The 17,823-nt window shown below is 38.6% G+C and overlaps 1 protein-coding gene across 2 annotated transcripts; it reads left to right on the top strand.

The window, feature by feature from the left end:
• Nucleotides 1-436: 436 nt before the first annotated feature.
• On the top strand, nt 437-9,335 carry LOC110983517 (uncharacterized). 2 transcript variants are annotated; one of them, XM_022242823.2, is made up of 4 exons: nt 437-611; nt 1,210-1,356; nt 2,745-2,838; nt 7,416-9,335. In XM_022242823.2, the coding sequence occupies exons 2-4, from the start codon at nt 1,221-1,223 to the stop codon at nt 7,690-7,692; spliced, it is 507 nt and encodes a 168-aa protein (XP_022098515.1). In that variant the 5' UTR covers nt 437-611; nt 1,210-1,220; the 3' UTR covers nt 7,693-9,335. The 2 variants fall into 2 exon arrangements, with proteins under 2 accessions (XP_022098515.1, XP_086998968.1); XM_087142842.1 differs by having other exon boundaries at nt 444-611; nt 2,745-2,870.
• Nucleotides 9,336-17,823: the final 8,488 nt, after the last annotated feature.

The raw sequence follows: 17,823 nt of genomic DNA, 5'->3' as shown, positions 1-17,823 counted from the left end.
AACGTAAACGTCTAGATCCTGAGCAAGTGGCCTCAACCTGCTTACCCCTCTCCATCTACGGATGCAAATTGATACCCATCAGGACAGATATGGCTCTTATATTTGACTGGCCCTTTTGCCTGAAATGGTAACAACAAGCTCTGCATTGCCCCGGGAACTGAGATACTTTAGGGGTGTTTATGGGCAAGCATGCAATAATAATTAGCCTTATCTACCGGCGTTGGGCTAATATGGCCACTTTGTAAGTATGTAGCCATGACTGTTTATATAACTTAATAAATATGGTAAATGTGAATCCTCACATTCTATTTGAACCATTTTGTGAATAATGTTACCAGCGTAATGCACCTGTGTACGAACAACAAAAAAGACATATGAAATGAGATACTCTCTCTGACGCCTGGTCATAAATATTCATTCCCCGGCCACTGTGGGTAGAATCCTGGGTAACGCTGAAGTGACGCGGAGCCTAATCTTCAGCAAACATCATCGACCCGCTGTGCGCAGAGCGTTGAACACCGTCCAAAAGGAAGGAAGGATTTTATTTGCAAGAGCCAGGACCAGCAAATGAAAGTTGAGATTTCTTTCTTCTTGAAAATTTCGCCCAAAAGGTAAGGACATAACTACTAGTAAAGTAAAATCATAAACTGGCATATTTCAACCAATCGTGAAGTACAAAATATGGCAGCTGGAAATCTATTTTGATATACTGTCTAGTGCCCAAAACGTTTTGCGGCAAATACTGGAGCAACACTCATATACACCTGTTCTTATTACAATAATTAGGGCCTAATAGGGATTTTGAATCAATACACTATAATAAAGCAAGAACATATAAATACAATTGAAATCGACATTTGTCTGCAATTATGCATTCAAAATTAATTCATATTATAGTTAAGAAAATATGTTCCCTTTTCTTTCACTTTTCATCCATGAGAGCAACAAAAATGTGGTTTGCACTGTGGGGACGAAACAAAGTTTAAACGTTATGTTTCTCAGGTGAAGATATTTCATTCTAATAAAGTGAAATGACGTATTGGGAACAATTTCCTCATTTCATATTACTACTCACACAAGATGGTGTAAGAACTTTAACTACAAAGTTATACAGCAGCTTTCTTTTCAGCATTACACTCTGAATGTAAGGGTAATATCTTTGAAGATGCTCGAATAAACGCAAAATCCTCCTTTTCTCTCCTTATTCAGTAAACGTCGCGATGAGACCGAGGAGAACATTTGTCATGTCCTTTCTCATGGCATCTATTTTAATACACGCCATCTGTTGTGACGAGATTAAGGAGGGCTTAGCCCGGAACGACAGGTCTCTTGCAATGAGACTTTGGACAGATTCAGGTACTTATCTGTTTGCTTTTTGTTTAGGAGTATCCAATAAAACAAAAGCTATACAGTGAAAAATGTAAATAATGATGATGATTGTTTAGTATCGTGAAAGTTCAGTTCAGTACAAACAACCCCTTACAAATGAATAATTGTGAAGTCACAACACTGATCTAGACGTTATTCTTACGAACTTAATTCAAATGTAATATACTGTCAAAAATTTGAAGCCAGATAATTGTACGACTATTTAGAAAGACAACTGTTAAAAATAAATGCATGCTACCCTTATTTTTGAGGGAAAATGATTTTACCTAAAACGTAATCCTTTCCATTCCGTCTTTTGTTGACTTATCTCACAGGTGTGCCAGTTTTAGTACTCGCATTTCAACTGCGTGCAATGTCAAAGTTAAATGAAAATTAGATAATGCTAAAGCTTAATCCAGTCAATTAAGTCAAACTATATTGATAACCGTGGGTATCGTACACTTCTGTCGCGAATCAGTTGTTTTCTTATTCGTTTTGCTTGCGGACAGAGAGGAAATTCGATTTTCCGGAAACTTGCGGAATGTGGAAATCAGCCAACCCTATATGCCTTGATGGCATGGTATTGCAGAACACATCTAAGACTAAAATTAAAATAAAAATCAAGCTTCGGGAGTTAATTCAAGGAGGCAGTATTGGAAAGGGATGTAAAGGTTTGACAGGTCTCAAGATTTCAGAGTGTCATCACTTAGCAGCAGCAGGTAGTAATCCCATCTCCCATATCGCACCCTAGATCACAAACGCTGAAATGCCATGAAACGCTTTTTATTCACATCGACGTTTTAAGCGCTACTGAATACGAGGCAGGTTTCACTCATCTGTTGGGTAATAGCTGCAGAAGATTGTATGAATGATTTAAGACTCTTTTTAAAGTGACCCGGATTTTAGGCAATTCATGTTGAAATCTCACGAAGTCACACTTCCCACTGTTATATTGTACGTTCTGGAGTGATTGCAACTGCTGGATTTACGTGGCGCGTCTGTGAATTTGTTATAGTTCTTCTAGTTCTAAATAATAGACAAGTATGCTTCTTATCCAAGGCCCTTATCTGCACCGTAGATATATATTTTTTTCTTTTTACTCCGGAGCAAGAAGGAATAGTAATACAATCCCGAGTGAACATTAATATTAGCTGATTCATTTACAAAATAAATATCCGTGTTCCATTTCAGAGGACTTAAGGTGCGTAGTTAATAGTGCAATCCATTTTCCCTTGTGCCCCCCCCTTTAAAAGGGTGTATTTAGCGTACGTTGAATATCCTTCGCTCATTGGTCCTAAACAATACTTATATATATATATTTAGTTTTTAAAATTGTCTATTTCAGAATCTTTTCATTTAATTTATTTTCTTGTCAGACAACTGGAAATTGTGTTTCGCGTCGACGACATATGTGTGTTTCTGCTCCAAGTCAGCCAAGATCCAGGCTTGCTATAACCCTAAGGAGTTCAAGTACGTTCATGAGCGTCCGCCATTTTTCCGAGGTATTCGTGGAGCAATGATACATTTCGAGCATGCAATGAGTGGCTGCACGTACGTGTTACTGATTCCCATGCAATGTTCATGTAACAGATAACAACAATGGGACAGATGAAGGAGGAATAGGTGTTCAAACTACATGCCGTTATTGAAAATATGTGTATGCTAAAGCGAAAACATGAAGGATGTTCTCCCTGCTCTGTGGTTGTCGGCATCCATCTTGGGTAGGGACGGGGTAACAAATCTGCCAACAAGAAATTCAGAAAGGAAATATGATCTCATTAATAGAAAGATCACAGTGTTTAATTAAATATTAAATCCTTGTTACGCCTACTGATGTTTACTCTACATTAACCACTAGGTTACAATTCACGATTTGCTCAGAAGAGCAAATCGGAAGAGACCGTGATAAAAGCACTTCACTGTTAAAACATTCACCGACAAAAGGGGAGTCATTTGATACCATTTCTCCGTTGACCACGAAGCTAGATCCCCAATAACCTCTTGGAAACTAAGAAAGACGGGAAAACCAGAATAACCAATATGAAGAACCTAATTAAGGGATCTGAGTAATATTAAATCAACAGCGTTGACAATCAATGCATCCAAGCCGCTAGTGTCACAATGTTGGCTGATCGGGGGGGGGATTGAACGGGATACCGAATATTGAGTTTGGTAACGTGGTTTGCCAAAGGCGCTGAAAACGTATCTACCCATTATCTGTTGCTGAATCAACATTCGTACAGATGTCAAAACACCTTTTTGAAGAAGGAACTATAAAAATATACATTCAATATACAATAAATACTTATAAAGTTTGTTATACTGAGCACCCTGACCAAAAACTTGGGATATCCAGTTGAGAATAAATTATTTTACCTTTAAAGAATCGGGCCTGCTATGGACAGATTAACCCAAGATTTTTCTTTAGGCCAACGGTACGTACTAGGTACAAGCAAAAAGACAACTAAAATAACCGATAACGTACACCAGGGCATCTTTTGAAATCAAAGGGCGAAAACAAAGCAAAAGAAAGAAAAAGGTCCCCAGTACATATGGGATGGAGGTAGTTTCTACTTCCTCTGGTCAATTAGATTAATGTTGAAAAGCAGCATGTGGTACAAATGTCAAAGAGGCTGCGCATATGCGAGGCTATCAAACATGAAAGGTAAAATGACAGTTAATTACTACGAATGCAAAATTTCATCTTCCAGAGCGTTCCTCCAGAGAGTGGGTTTTGCATTCTTTGTATTGAAAAGTAGCTGTATGAATGACATGTAGTGGCTCAGATGGGTTCTTACGAAATATTTGCATGTCAAATATAAGCGAACGATGATAAACAGCAGTCTTTCGTATTCTATAAAAAGTAGACCCTGTTTTTGTGTAAGGTGCCATTCATATATTCCCGAGTGATAACAAAACATGTAGACGCTTTCCTTAATCCCAAGCCACTATGTTCCTTTGACCAAGCAGAACAAGAAACACAATGACATGCACAAAAGGCAACACTATCAGATCAGACAATGTACTGAGAGTTTTTAGCTTAGACTTGTCTTTATTAACCAGCGCCAATAGGCGAGTTTTAGCTGGCTGTTTTTCTCTTGGCATGAGAATGTTACCTTTAGCAATCTGATATGTTTTCGAGACTGAAGATGCCATTAGGCATTATGATAATATTAAATTTGCTAGAAATCGTTACTTGTGACTCATGCTGTGTGTAATCAAAACTCCCTTGCCAATATGTTTGTAATCAAAATTCCCTTGCCAACAGAGTAGGCCTATAAGCGCCAATATAGATGTCCCACGATAGTCCTTACTGGGAGATAAAACAATTATAGTTTTACAAGCTGTAACACAGGATTTGCATTCATTATGTCATTAGACATTACGCAGATGTAAAAGACTCTGATTTGATTGAAATTCAAGCTGCAGATCAAAATTATCAGAAAGAGACTGCTGTGGGTGAAGACATTCGTGTAGTATTTTTTCAGCGCTGAGGGGATTTCACCTACAAGAATTCTTACGCAAAAACCTGAAGAGAATACTTGGCAAGTACATTAACGTATTGCAGAACCCCCCAGATTCATCAGCGAGTGATCATCTGGTCTCTGAGGGAAGTCTTACAGTCACTTTCTCGGCAACATGTACTGCTGGGATTCGTGAAGAGTATCCCTGGAGAGATTGCAAATTGACGCCGCCATTACTTTTGACAACGCGTGCAGCCACCCGTGAAAACTATGCCCGTTCACACAGACGAATATGAGAACCTCTTGAAAAAAAAGGGGCGACCACGGGCGAGAGAAGGTGCCACACGCAGGCATAATTTTTAGTGGGTGTACCGCAAGGACAAAATGCAGTGGGTTTATTCTAGCACCGAGAGAGGGAATAATTGATCCCAAAATCCCGAGTGGCCTCCACACGGTCACTCAGTGCAAACATGAATGACACATTATACAGTTCCCCGCCCTTATTTGTACCCCGACCGTGGTATTTTTCTGGTTACGCCAGACCAACCCTGTTGACTTTTGACTGTAAAATGAGCTTCCCCTGTCAACCACAGAAAGGTCAAATTTGCCGGCAGGGAAATCCCCAGCGACCAGCTTCTGTTTTTGAACGGCCAATTAAAGAAGGAAAAGGCAAATTCATTAAAGTGTAATCAGTCAGAATCTCGAAAGAAATTCAATATTTTCTGAATCCTCTGTTGTACAAATCAGTTTTAAAAAATCAGTTTAATGATGGATTCCGTAATATTAAGCGGCCAAATAACGCACGCATGCAAGGTCTTGAGAGAAAAATTTTTTTGGGAGGAGTTTGCAGCGATTAGGTTTTGACCCAGTTGTTTTTCTTTTAACTTCAGATTTGAACATATTGGAAGTCACAAGAATAGGTTTCAGCTTTGCTGAAACTAAATTAAAATGTTTATAAAAAGTACTCATTGATTAATATCAGTCTTTACGGTTTTCATTCCGCAACTGTGTTACAGGTTTGCAAAGCACCGGAGAGTGTGAATACAGAGAGCTTAAAATGTCTCTTTAGTCCATACAAAAATGGGAAAGGGCTTATTTCAATTTAAATGAAAAAATAAATATTTGTGACGAGAAGAACATTATTGGCAAAACATGTCGCTATGATCTTCCACAAAACAGCTTTTTTCAAAGCATTGCCACTGTCCTAAAAATTTCTAGCCGACTCCTGTCCATTCTTTTCACAAAATGAATCAGCTAAAAATAATTTTCAGACCATTAGCACTTACCAGAGAAGACCTATATTAGGCTACTAAAGTGGCTGTTTAGTAGCCTCTAATGTCCAATTAATGTTTGTATTCACAACAAATAGTATTGTAGAGCTTTCCATTGTCAATTTACCCCACTGAGGCAGTCTAAGCCCTTTGAATTGCGTGGTTCCGTACGTTGATCTCAAAGTTTGGCTGCCCTTTTGAAAAAATGGCTGCCACAGCCGTAAAGAGCAAAATCAGCGATGCCCCAATATCCAGATCTGTTTATATTGTGCTAGTCTATCTCCATGCCAGATTTGGTGCTTTTATCACAAAATGCACAATAGGTTCACTATGCTGCCCCACTACTATGGCCGTAATACGACTGTTTCAAATTGAAAACCAATTAAAACAAAACTTAACCCATCTAACAAGGACGATCGCGAATAACAGGTTATCAACTGCTCAACTGTGGAATTTAAGTTTAGGAACTAAAACGTCTTTAAGAAATGCCATGGAATAAAGGAAGTCAGAATTCTCACAGCACATATCGCGCACCACGTAGAGAGCACTGATTTGTTTTAAACTATTGACACTGCTACGTCTTAATAAAGCGATTAACTAAAAACATCACTACTGATCTAGTATATTCTGCCAACGAACGGAAGAAAAGTATAACGACGAATTTAAGTTGAGGTAATGAGGATTTACATTTCTTCAAAACATAAGGACAAGCGAATACCTCCATAAATACCTCAATCAGTGTGCTAGAGGAGGCGAAACCTTCCCACGTGTTTACTTTAGAATTGTGTTCACCAATTAAGTGTGTAGTATTACTAAAAAGGTTTCACTTCCCTTTAAGTGCTTGGTTTCAGTTGAGCTTTCAAAGTGGTACATTATAATTTTTGATTCCAAAGAAAATTTAAAATGTTTATAACGTCATGAAAATTTAATTGCATCATATCTTATAAAACTCAAAACTGTTGACTTATTAAGATATACATGAAAAAACAAAACATGTAAAACAAATGAAACAGACAAGTGATCAGCTAATTAATTTAAGTTCTTGTCGCTCTCTGCTCGCTATATTCAATTTAAAAAGAGAAAATACGCTTAAGAAAAGCAAGGCAAGAGCCCAAGATTGTGCAAGTCCGCACTTCATTTAAGAATGCGCTTGTTAATAGTTTGTTAATCAGCAATTAAATTACTAAATTAATTCTACAATCGATCCCCATGTATCGCTGTATCTTGTTGAAACTGTAAAGACCTTAACTTTCAAAAACAAAACCATATCACCCCTCTTTATGCTTGCCTGGTTTCCTTTTGACCCGTACAGGTTAAACACTGCAACAACGGATCACCTGCTAGCTCATATGTCACACCGAAGAAGGAAAATGGAGCATCAGCGGAGGGAACCAACCAAACTTGAGCAGGGAATGCGACACTCTGTCAAAACAATCCACCAGGACTACAATTATTGCGAGGCTGTTAAAAATTCCAAGGGACTACTCTGGGCTCTCTATGGCCCCTCCTTAAAACACTTATTTGAATACCCCCGCTGGAACAAAAAGAGACAAAACTCAAGCTTTGCCCGTGTGTTGACAACATTTTGATTAAATTTGTCATCGAAGATCTAGGGTTTGTGTTGAGTTTCTGTTTATATTCCACTGAGGACAATAAATCCAGTCAATGAACCCACAGCTACCCCCAGAATAAAGAACAAAAATCACGCATCGGCCTTCTATTGGTGAAATATTAAATCTTTAGTTTTTCCTTTCCTTTTTGCACCAGTAATTTAGCAAGTGCATTCATTATTGCCTTGGCGGAGTTGTGACCGTCTTGATGCTATCTTGACAGGTCAGTAATTAATCTTAAGACTGTTTGCAAATGACCTTCAACGTAAATCGATTTTGACGTTATATGTGCACAGAAAAAAAATAATTCAAAGCATAGTTTTCAATTTACAAGTGACATCTTGGCTTTGATCAAAATGAACAAAGTCCGTAAATTCTTTTCATGATATATATGAATAACAAGCTTGCATCCCAATGGAAAAAAATGTATCACAGGAACTTAAAACAGATGAAGTAAACTGTACTTATGTTGCCACCAGAAATCATGGATTCCAATGTTGTTGTTGCCAATTTCTTTTCATTTTTTCTTTCTTTCCCCATATTCCTCAACGTACCTGCTTAGGCCAAATCGTCAAATACACAATCAGTCACCAGAACTATTAGCAGTATTCTTGATTTCCTCGGAAACTTTACCTGACTTGCCATTTTAACGCTTTTCTGTTGATTGATTATCCAATATCCCAAAACCTTACCATTTGTATTCATTTTTTAATTTGGATTTGTGTGGTACACTTTTTTTTTTGGTGGTAATTTCACAAGATCGGCTGATTCTGATGTGAAATATTCACTTCAACTTAGACTCCAATCACTTCTTTTATGATGGTGTCAATTGCTTTATGAAAAGAGCGAGAAAAACAGCGGAGCGTTTTCAACGCTTAAAATGAAGGTCTTGTAGTTTATCTTACGTAAAATCTATGGATTATAGGGCGTTCGTAGTACAAGCGAACATCGTCCGCGGGGTAAAGGTGGGAAACAAGCATGACAGGTTCTTTTTCAAGAGAGCAGTTTTCAACGGCTAGGAGTAATTAGTGAATTTAGCTTGGAGTAATGCGCCTCCTATCCAATATACCATTGCGGATTCGTGGAAAAACTTTATCAAGGAACACAGCAGTCGACTGGTGCATGTAACATAGGCCTATATGATTATGCACGTGCGCGCACGATCGTGTTTACAACGGCACTTTCATGTCAGTTCACACATCAATGAAAGTCTAAAACACCATTCATAGTTGAGTCATTCATAATAACAAGTAAAAAGAATTACATCTTAAAGCAAGGGAGGATTAATTTCGCAAAGTTTTCCGTTATAAAACCTTTCCTTAAATAAAATACAACTTCACACGGATGTAATTTATTTTCTACTCTACGCCTAACATGCAAGTTTCTATCATTTCAGTTAACGGTTTATCTGGTCATTAATTGAGACTCCCACAACATCTGCAAACACCACATGTATGCAATTTGGCGCCTGTTCAAGGTTCAAACATACCTGCTTTTTGGCAGCGCGTATTTTCCCAGACGGGCCAGTCAAAAGCATCTGTCTTTGCACTGCGATGCTAATTGCACACCAGGCAGCTGGCACACATGTAGCCTTGGAAATGCAAATGACCATAAACAAGGGGGGGGAATGAAAGTCTGAATGAGTTCAAGCTTCAGGAGCGTCTTTAGATGTGTGCTTTAAAAAAGTAAATAAATAAATAAACAAATAAAATAAGGTGAAGCACAACCGAGTTCGTGGGAGCGGATTCCGCCGGCTCCTTCAGGGTTAAATGTCATGCCTGGACCTCTGATATTTTTAGGTTACTCGTCCCACTTTACAAACCTCCAAAACATTACTCTATGAAATGTCTCAATTTTGAAACTGACGTCTTATCTCGTCTTAAACAATGTTTTTCAGGAGGTTGATTTATATTAACAAACGTAAAGGTCACAGAATGATTTGAAGACTGATTTTTTTCAGCCAGAACCCATCTTGCCCTAGAGAACTAAGTCTTTTAACATCTGAACGATAATGATATCCCTGTTGATTTTCTTCAATATTATGCCTCTTGGTTAATTAGTGGTTCCCGAATACGGCTGTTTCAGTTTGAAAAAAAAGTACTTCATCTAGGTTCAGTGTGATTATTCGTAGCTGTTGCAAGCCCCAATCCTCTAGAGTCGCTCATAGCACTGTAGCTCACAAGCCTGGAGATATACATTTGATAGGTCAAGGTTGAATCCGTGTTTTGGCTCAACAGGGAACAAACATGATTTATGAGGTGACAGCTTTTTCTGAGTTGGAGGTCAAACGCGCTATTACCATCCTGCACAGTGTGTATGGATACACTACTTTGGAGGGGAAATCGTTGCATGGATAGTTTGGGACATCCTAAAACAAGAACATAACTGGGAGACCAATCTACGGCAGTGCTGTGTCCAGCTGGGGGGGGGGGTTGACAAGTTGGCCCCTTGAGGTCCTGATTACCAGGCGGATATATTAGTTTTGTTTTTCTTATTGGGATTAGGCAAGCATTAATAGAAACAGTGTTACATTGTCGGGGTATTCTACAGATAACAATGTAATTTGGATAGGCCCCTAGCCGTTAAAATAAATTTTAAAAATCTATCCCCTACGAATCCCCCTTCCTATGTTTTGGCTCAAAAATAGAGAGATTGTGACCTATTAAGTTAATAAAGTCAATAGATGAGCATTGAAAGCCTGTCATGTCATGGACAGGTACATGTTTATCTGATAGTGCCACCAGGCGATAAACAGAGCTGCTCTAAATGTAATTGTCTATTCCAGAAATGTCAACTGTTCATATCCCCAAATAAAGGCCCGTATGTCAGCCGTTCTTTCCTGATTTGCAAAAGTCAATCCGAAGTCTACATAAATCTGACTTGACGAAGACAGGCAATACCTTAAGCTTACTACTAATGCCAGGGTCTCTGGATGTGACATTGGGAGAGTTGAGCATAAAATCGGGAAGGAAAGCTCAGCAGGAAAATACGGGACGAGTTAAAAATGTCGCTTGGATTATTAACATTGCAAAAGAGTGAGTTATCATCAAATCTGGTAGCTGACTGTAGCTCCCAGACTCAATCATTTTGGTCATAATCAACCTCAAGCTGGAACAAGAGAGGGCGCAGTTTCATTAGCACGGAGGCTCCTTTTTGTCTGAATTTCGCCGGTTCACGAACTATGAAATGCACGCGTTACAGCCACATCGCCACCAACAAAAATGAAATACCTCGACCAATGTGGCTCTTTTCAGTCCTTGAGGGGGTACTTCTGCTTGAGGTGGATAGGCTTGGTAGGCTCTAATTAATTCCCAGACTCTCGTTTCCGATCGATTCTTATTCTGGGCTCCGGTAGGAGAAAAAAAAAGAAAGAAAGCTTTTCATGTTACTAACCGTCTAGAATTTCCTATCAAGAAGATATAGATTATGATCTTAAAAACCTTTTGAGAAAGAGCAAGAATTTTCATGACAGCTGTTCCCCTGATTGACCAATCCTCCCTCGCGGTAAAACTATAAGAATGACAGAATTAACCTCGAACACTGTAAAATACCGATTCGTAATTTTGTGTCAAGGAATTGCCAATAGCGCCCTCTTTGGGTTTGCACAAATACGTGATGGACTCTAAAGCTATCGTTTTCAGAGTAGGAAGATATCTGGCATCTGGTCCAGATATTCCATCCCAAGGGGAAAGCGGGATTGACGATAGGCCTGTGTTGAAATAAGTTCATGGATAAAACCATTGTTTTTGTGTGCGAGTAATATGATTTCTTATATTTGCGCGTAACAAAGTCTACTTTTTAACTAAACACTTGTTCTGGGAAGCATGTTCAAGAGTGTAGTCCGGATATTATTTGCCCCTTGCGAAATAAACTTTTTGCTGCTTTATAAACTGCTAAAATGACAGTTATTACTGTCAATTCTGTCATTTTTTGCAGTCTTCTTTCAGCGGTAGTGATACTCACTTTAGGGTAAGTATTGCCAATCGAATGTGTCCCACAGCTATTTATTATACCAAATGAAATGGTCAACATTTGATACATTTTTAAATGGCTGCGTTTCGTGGGTAAAAATCGAGGTTTGGTGGTGTCAGGAAATTCAATATGGAATGGAGAGGCTCAGGGCTTTTTTTAAAGATAGAGTTATGGAATTGAAGGAGAAACAATATGCACATTTTATATTGATTAGTAAGAGGGGAATAGGGAGAAATATATATGTGGCACGTTCTTGGTATTATTTCGTTTGATCGTTATGATTACACAGCGTGACTGACATCAAATCATCGCCGAGTAATGGGAGTACGTTGCCTCCATTCAAGGTGTAAACATTAAGGACTTTGACCTTGCGCGGCGGTTACTTGACCGGACTCTCGTGAACCAAACGCAAATGTCCTCAGCAACTTGCCAATCCTCTGTTGAGCCTTCTCGTTTTGGAGAGTTCGCTTGCACAAAGTTAACAAACGAACACATTGAAACTTTTTGTATGTGCTCTAAAAGGCTTAAACCGAATAAAACACGGTAGAATCATGAAAAGAAATGCTACATAAATATGAAATTTAGCCTCAAAGTGGTTGTTATGATGATAAATTATTTCCATTTTCAATTGATCACTTGGTCTTTTTCCACTAAATATCTCAATTTTGGAAGTTTTCCAAAAACAGTGAGACGCCATACGACAGGCCAGAATCTCAACTACACAATACAATCAGTTCTATGTACCTAAATTTCTTTTTGTTCGACTTTCATGAGTTATATTTGATACCTTTGCTCAGCGCGATTTATACGTGTTACATGCACAAAAACGTTCTAGCCACATACCGTGCAGTACACCGGTCCTTAACGCGCGTACCGCGGCGTAGCCTACATTTACTAACACAGGCACATGCAAAGATTCGACGGAGCCGATTTACATGTTCATGAGGTTTATGCGTGTAGGGTACATGTAACACTGGGGATGTATACCGTGAAATGTCAACATTTTCCTGGCAATGTTATAATTACAGGTATACCTCGGTTTCAATAATAAACTTCATGTACTTTTGTGTTCGTCTGTCGTTTCCGAGTCATTGAATTCTTACGCTCGCAAGGCCGTCAGATTATGCAGGGTGAACGGAATCGGTGCTGAATTAGGTCAATATTTTCCAACGCGTCTGGTCGGGAAGGGAAAAACGTCTGGCGCAAAACCGTCAGCAAATCTAAAACCTTCACACCTTTCTCCACCACAGCCCACTTGTCAAAACTTCAGGAAAACTTCAATCAGGAATCGTTTGTTTCAAGCCATCAAAAATTGCCTCAAAACGTAAATGAATTACCCTTTACGAAAAGAGCTTTTCACAAAAATCTCAAGGTTTGACCGCTCTGGTACTATTCCTCACTTTTATTTTTACAAAACACGTTTAGGAAAAGATCTTACTTTACCATGGAAATATTCTGGGCAGGAATTTGTATTCCAAAAAGTGAAAATAAGACGTAAATTTCATGAAATGAAGCAGCTGTTTGCCTGGCACGAATTCCCATGGCGTGCAATGACACTAAAAAGGGACATGCGCAGTTAATAATTTCCCTCTGAAACGTGCTGTCAAATGAGTGCACATTTCATCGGGTCTAGAAATAAGGTGTGGGCTAGCTCCAAATTAAACCCGTACAAAAGGAAAATTTCACGGTTCAATCAAGATCATACGCGTATGCAGAGAAATGTTCCTGGACTTTCCTGTCACTTCCCAGGAAAATTGGAAATGTCACTGTTAATTGCGAAAAGCCACGCCAGATACTTCGGGCAAGGACATGTCCCGAAATTACATGCTGATTAAAATGAAGGAAGGCATACGTACTACTCTGTTTTAATACCAGAACTTCAATAAAAGACTAGGACTAATAAGATGCCTAAGGCGCACCTACTCACTTCTTGTTTGGGTTCTTGTGGTACTTGAAAGGGGGTGTACTGTGATATTTGTGCTTGCTTGCGTTGGCAGGAAAATCGTTTACAATGTTTGATAAATCACTCTGACGATAATTAAATATATAATTTTATCAGGGGAATAGAGCAAAGAATACTCTTGGTATATACACTTCGACGGGTGTTGACATTGCACACACCTTGACCAAGGGGTAGCTTCGAAACAGTGCATAAACACAGGCAAGGCATTTGCTTGATGATGGTATATATCATGAAATTGGTGTACGTTCTTTGAAGTGTGGACCAGCTTTCATACATCCAAAATCTGTATGGAACACTTTTCCTTTATAAACTATGAAATGGAGGGGTAGAGGCATATGGTATGCAGCGTTGAGGTATTAAAGAGTTGGTAGTGTGTGCGTATCACACGCATTATAACACGACGCTTCAAACTTGAGCAAAAAGGGTTTATATTCTCATAATACTATAAAGGAAAATTTAAGAAAATTAGTAGGTGTTCCTGGACATTAAAGAAAAATGATTGACAATATGTTTTTAATGATTTTTTGGAATTCAAAACGTGTACCTGAAAAACCTTTGACTGTGTACAGAGCTCGCTTAATTTCCTTTTTTTTTTAATTTTACTCATTTATGGCGGGTGGTTTTACGTTATTTCTTTGTCAAACAAAGTAAAGGGCTTTATAGAAGACACGAAACTGTCTAATAATAGATTCACTCTCAAGATGAAAAGAGCTTTACTTTAATACTGACAGAAAACTAATAAGACAAAAGTAACAATTTTACAAAATGTTTAAAACAATTAAAACAAGCCTAATGATGGAAATGCTTTTTTTTTTAAAGATGACAGAAAATAAGTATTGAAAACATTGCGGGAAATCATAAGGATAAGCATCAATGCAAGTGAAATTAACACATACGCTTAAATGAACACATAAAACACTCCAACTAATTACCTTTATAGAATAAAAGACAGACAAAATACGTATTAAACAAACGGCAAGGGAATACAAATTTTTGACATTATTGTAATGATCCACTGGATATCCGGGAGCCCATCTCACCAGGTCAGTGTCATTCTGGTGAAGGGGAACAACTGATCCGTGTATATCAAACATCTGCCCAGTTGACAAGCACGTCCTGATATCGAAATCCGAATCCCCAGATGTTTTTGCCTCAGTTCATTGATCCGTGACTGTAGGGACAATTTAATTATAGACCTGCCGCTGTGATCATTCCAAAATGATCCCGAGTACATTGTTGACAGTGAGCGCGTGTTTGCCTGCTTGGGAAAACATGGGGTGATTAAAACAGTGCTGTTGACTGGCTGATTTGGAGGTGGAGGACAAGGCTATGACACCCTGTCCCGGGTGGAGACTAAGAGGACAGGCGAGTGTTTCCCCTAGTCTCAGAATTGTCCAAATAAACGACATGTCCACAGTAAGGATGGTTGTGGTTATCCCTTTCCTTGGGTGGACAGATTATCAGGAACGGAATTAAGAACAATTGTATTTTGTTATTTTACGGGCAGTTGTGATGCGCAGAGCTAAATTGCGCGGTTTTGTGTTTTGCTTGTTTTGGTTTTAGTTTTTACTCTTTATTTTGATGATTTCAGTAAAAGTAGTCAGCTGCAGTCAGAGCTGGACATTTATCTGCAATATTGACTTCTTTCGAGAATGTATACAAACCTGGTGACTACAAGCACTAACTACGAGTATCGGCATTATGGTGGACACTAATTTCAACATAGTCTTGACTAGGGCCAAGCTAGGCAAGTGGTTGTGGACAGATATCACTTCAAAAGGAACTGTTGTACTGAAAAACTAATACGAGACAAGTACATGTTAACACACATACGGGATTGGCTACTACTTGGAACAAAAGTAAAACTACAGTCTTTTCAGGAATTAGAAGTGACGTAGAGCCATTAATAAATCGATGTGTGTTACCCACGACATTAGGCGGAAACTAAACTCACATTGACGCAGGAAGTTGGGAAATTTCCCGCTACAAACGCTGAGAAAACAGGGACAGGACTGCAGCACAACAACAACAACAAACAACAAACATAACAACAACAAACATAACAACAACAACAAACAACAACAACAACAAAATAACAACAAAAACAAGATAACAACAACAAACATAACAACAAAAACAACAAACATAACAACAACAGTTTCCGTTTACACAAATGGCCCCAAGAGCCTAAGCCACAGTCAAAACTACAGTGACAATAATGGTGTGAGGGAAAAGGATTCTCGACCGAGCATGGTAGGAGTGTACTACACGGTGTTAAATCAACACAACACAGCATACATTTGCCAGAACTCTGGGAATAAAACGTTTCTTTGAAAATATAAATAGAATCAACGTGCATTTATTGATACATTATGCTGGCATATACATTTTTGCTTCTGATGAAACCAAATTAAAACAAAACTTTAATCTAAGTTAGAAAATAAAGGAATGAAAGAAGCGAAAACTAGACTGGTCCGTTTACTATTTAGTTACCTCATCTTTCATTTGGTGCGTTGACCATCTCTGTATAGGGCCGCGTAAGGTGTTCCTAAGGGCACAATTGTGTAGAGCTAAACAGTACGGGAGCCTTGTATTTCGTATTGATGCCAACTTACAAAACAACACTAGTTAGGTTGAAGGTTTTCCAAAATTGAAAATTCAAAAAAGATAATCACACAGCGGAAAATGCCATGATTCCTATTTTTTTGAAGGGCCGGGGAACGGTGCTTATTACGTCTACTGAATAGTCTGGCCCTGTGGACCGTATATTATGTTTCTCGCAGACCATGTCAACATCGAAAGAATGCCCTCGAGGAGGACATTTACTTTAGTGTGACGTAAAATCCAGTGTCAGTTATGAAAGTGATTTGAGAGAGAAATTAATATCAAATCTCATCTACGGCCAAAATATGTAGGAACCGAGGCGAGACTCTTTCGAGGGAAATGCTAAAAAGCTGACAAAAACATAATTTCTTTTCATAAAATTGCTATCAATTGTTGTTCAAATCATTTACATGCTTCCTTATTTGATTGGTTTATTTCTTTTTTGTTTTACTTTGCTATTTTTTATGTTTTTGATTCTGGTTTTAGTCCAAGTTTAGTTTACTTTTGCAGCTTGGTTGATTACCCTTCATTTTTGTCCAGAACGACGGAATTTGTGTCATTTGTTGGTTTACGGTGACAGGGCTCATTAGGGCGACAGTATCGCCGTAAATATCGCCCTTTTCAAAATGTCATCCGATTTGTTTTTTCTTTTTTAATGGAGAAATAAGTGGCGCTACAAAAGCGTCACACTTTTGTCGCTTTATCCTTCCATTTTGCACGGTCGCCTTATTCCGCGATGTTGGGGTTTTTACCGTTTTTATCTGGGGACTGGTGGATTTATCAATAATTATTTATCAACTTCCTTATTTAATGTTAAAAATTCAAGGCATTAAATTTTATCTTATCAATGGTCTACTCAGGGGAACTGTGATGACTTGAAATTATGAAAATACTACAACAACATCGGAGAAAAAATGAAAACCGAACAAAAAACAATATTGCTAGAGTACAATGAATAGCCACCGTAAACATTGTTTCCATGGGTATTTTCAAGGATATTCACAGTCTAACGTAGATACTTCGCAATTGTTAACAAATACGTAAACATTATGATGGAGGTGGTATTAATAAAATGCAAATGTTAAGGGTGTATTTTGTTGTATGCATTTCTTATTATATTGGTTCTTCAGAAACGGGACAATTTTCAAGCTACAAGAGGTTCGCTGCCACGTTGCCCGCCCTTGTAAACCACTCCAACTGACGATCTCATCAGCAGGACAAAAGTGACCTCACACCAATCAATTTCCACTGAATTATCACATATACGGGCTTCATCTTGTTGGCGAGAACAAATCGCCCCCTCTAGTTAAAATCCCGGATCTCTTCACGGCCAATACGACAGCGAGCGAGTCAATTCGCCCCACCATTAAGCCAAAAGGTTTTCCGAGCTGCACGCACGCATCTGCCCGCGGGCGTTTGATGTGATTGTTACTGATCGATTTCTCACAGTTCCCATCGTGCGTGTACGCCAAGCAGTAAAGCGCCATTTATTGCCTGGAAATCTTATAGTAGGCGATTGACAAAAGAGAGAAAGTCTGCCCCGTAATGCTCCAGGAACAAAGTCGATAACA

This window comes from Acanthaster planci, linkage group LG10 (assembly GCF_054643075.1).
Source record: "Acanthaster planci isolate LZ-2023a linkage group LG10, COTS_SCS, whole genome shotgun sequence".
Classification (NCBI taxonomy): domain Eukaryota; kingdom Metazoa; phylum Echinodermata; class Asteroidea; order Valvatida; family Acanthasteridae; genus Acanthaster; species Acanthaster planci.
This window is presented reverse-complemented; position numbering and strand designations above follow the sequence as displayed.